We start from the raw sequence: 2,040 nt of genomic DNA, 5'->3' as shown, positions 1-2,040 counted from the left end.
TGCTTCTAACATAAAGGAGTCCTCTATTTGAGAGACAGCTCACAAGATGTCTTCTAAATATATACATGAAAGAGAAGAATATATCCTTGTCCTTTTAAGTATTAGGTTGAGAGTTTAAGTTTGTACGTTTATTTAATTTTCTCTGACAAGGTTGACTGTCTATGTGAAGTTCTTATTACATTTAAAAACCTTTTATTGCTTGTAGTTGAAAGAATGTAAAACTCTAAAACTGGTTATGGATCCATAAAAGCCTTCTGAAGAATATGATTAAGATTTACAGAAACAGGTTATAAAAATTTGCCTCAGTTTATATTAGGTTGGACTTTTACCTCCAAACACACCAATTCATTTCTGTTATTACTGCAAAAATTACTCTCCTGGGTTTGTTGAAAGGTTAATATTTAAACGTTTTGGTTTGAGAAACAAACACAATAAAGGTTGGTAAATTAGGATATTTTATTAAATCAATTCACATCACCTCCCACACAACAGCATTATCATGTTGGTTGCAACAAACTAGAGAGATGTAAGAAAACAAATTCACCTTCAATTTTTTATACAATGAAAAGATTATCTATTTTTATTTTATTTTGACAATATTAATTCCTCTTCTTATGAGGAGATCCTTAGGACAAAATAACTGTTGAAGCTGGTTTGAATTTTAAAGCCAACAGAAATCCCTCAGATGGTGTGCTGCAGGTAAAGTGGAAGAGGTGAGGGAGAGATGCAGTTGTCATAGAAAATCTGAAGGTTTTGGTCAACATCCATGTGGTTTTTCAGAAAAATCTCCAGCTCCTGCACTGTCATCTCGTGAACACTGTTCCCCTCTTTGGCATTCTTGGCCAGGGCCGCGTGGGACGGAAAGAGGACGCGCATGTCGTGGGGCGAGTTGCGGTCATAATCGGTGCAGCAGTACGCGGACCACACATCTTCCGGGATGGCCACACGGTCTTGGTTGTTGCGACGGATCATGTTGCCCCTGGTGGTCACTCCGGTGACGATGTAGGCAGTGCCACGGCAGAAATTATTGAGGCGCACTCGGATCCGCTCCTCATACTCGCGCCATGGTCCGATGTTGAACTCCCTGATCTCTGGGACCACATTGGTCAGTGTGTAGGTGGCAGCTCGGTCGTGTGGAGTGGACTGGTGCTGGTCTGGGTTTAAGTGACCTCTTTCATAAAGGACAACATCAGAGTAGTCATCTAGCACTGCTTGGCTGTCCTCAAACTTCATGTGGAGGTAGCCATTGGGGAAGGGCAACATGTTCCCGTTTCCGTCGATTTCTGCCAGCTGGGAAGACATGAAAAATGAATTATTGTACTTCACCTCCTGTTAAAACATTTTATACCTCACAGTAAACAATTTCATAAAAGCCTAATGAGATTAAGAGAAACACTGAATGAACATAGGTATTACTCTAAAAAACTCTAACCTGTGGTTCGTACATCCAAGGGTAGTCCACACGTCTGTCTCCCTCTGTTTTCTTAAAGGTGTAAGCTGAGTAAACTGGGATCCGTTTGTGAGGATCGTACAGTGTCACATATCGAGGTTTGTCTGCGTAGCGTTGGCAGATCTTCTTGAGTTTACTTTCAATAATCCCTCGTGGCGGTGTCCCCATGTAAAGTGAGTCCTTACATCTCTCCACATGATTGAAGTCTTGGACAACAGTGGCAAATGAAAGATAATTTGCTGTAAGAGCAAGAACTAAAGGAGTTAACATCCTCATGTTTGTGCCTGTCTCCTCAAAGTCCCGTTTCTTCGCCCTTGTGCAAAGTGAGACATTTGCTGTTATGATTTAAATGCTGCACAGCTGATATGCAAAGTTGGATGTGTGGCCAAAGAACGAGCCTTGAAATTATATGGGCGTTAACGGCATGTCAGTGTTCCATGAACTAAACTGTTGAAAACGTATGAATAAAACTCATAGTTTGCAAAAACTGACTTGTTTGGGTTGTATAAGGTAGCTCCTTGACCTTTGAGGTTGTCCCTTAGATGTTTGAATATATTACACTGACAAAGAGAACAGACTGATGTGATACT

General features: G+C 40.8%; 1 protein-coding gene across 1 annotated transcript; it reads right to left on the bottom strand.

The window, feature by feature from the left end:
* Positions 1-438: 438 nt before the first annotated feature.
* On the bottom strand, positions 439-1,778 carry LOC124876676 (endonuclease domain-containing 1 protein). The gene is made up of 2 exons (XM_047379633.1): positions 1,433-1,778; positions 439-1,290 (listed from the first exon to the last, which is right to left on the bottom strand). Exons 1-2 carry the CDS (start codon positions 1,724-1,726, stop codon positions 682-684), a joined length of 903 nt encoding a protein of 300 aa, XP_047235589.1. The 5' UTR covers positions 1,727-1,778; the 3' UTR covers positions 439-681.
* Between the last annotated feature and the right edge of the window lie 262 nt (positions 1,779-2,040).

Source organism: Girardinichthys multiradiatus, chromosome 11 (genome assembly GCF_021462225.1).
Source record: "Girardinichthys multiradiatus isolate DD_20200921_A chromosome 11, DD_fGirMul_XY1, whole genome shotgun sequence".
Taxonomy (NCBI): Eukaryota; Metazoa; Chordata; class Actinopteri; order Cyprinodontiformes; family Goodeidae; genus Girardinichthys; species Girardinichthys multiradiatus.
Note: the sequence above shows the minus strand (reverse complement) of the source record. Positions and strands in the feature narration are given on the sequence as shown.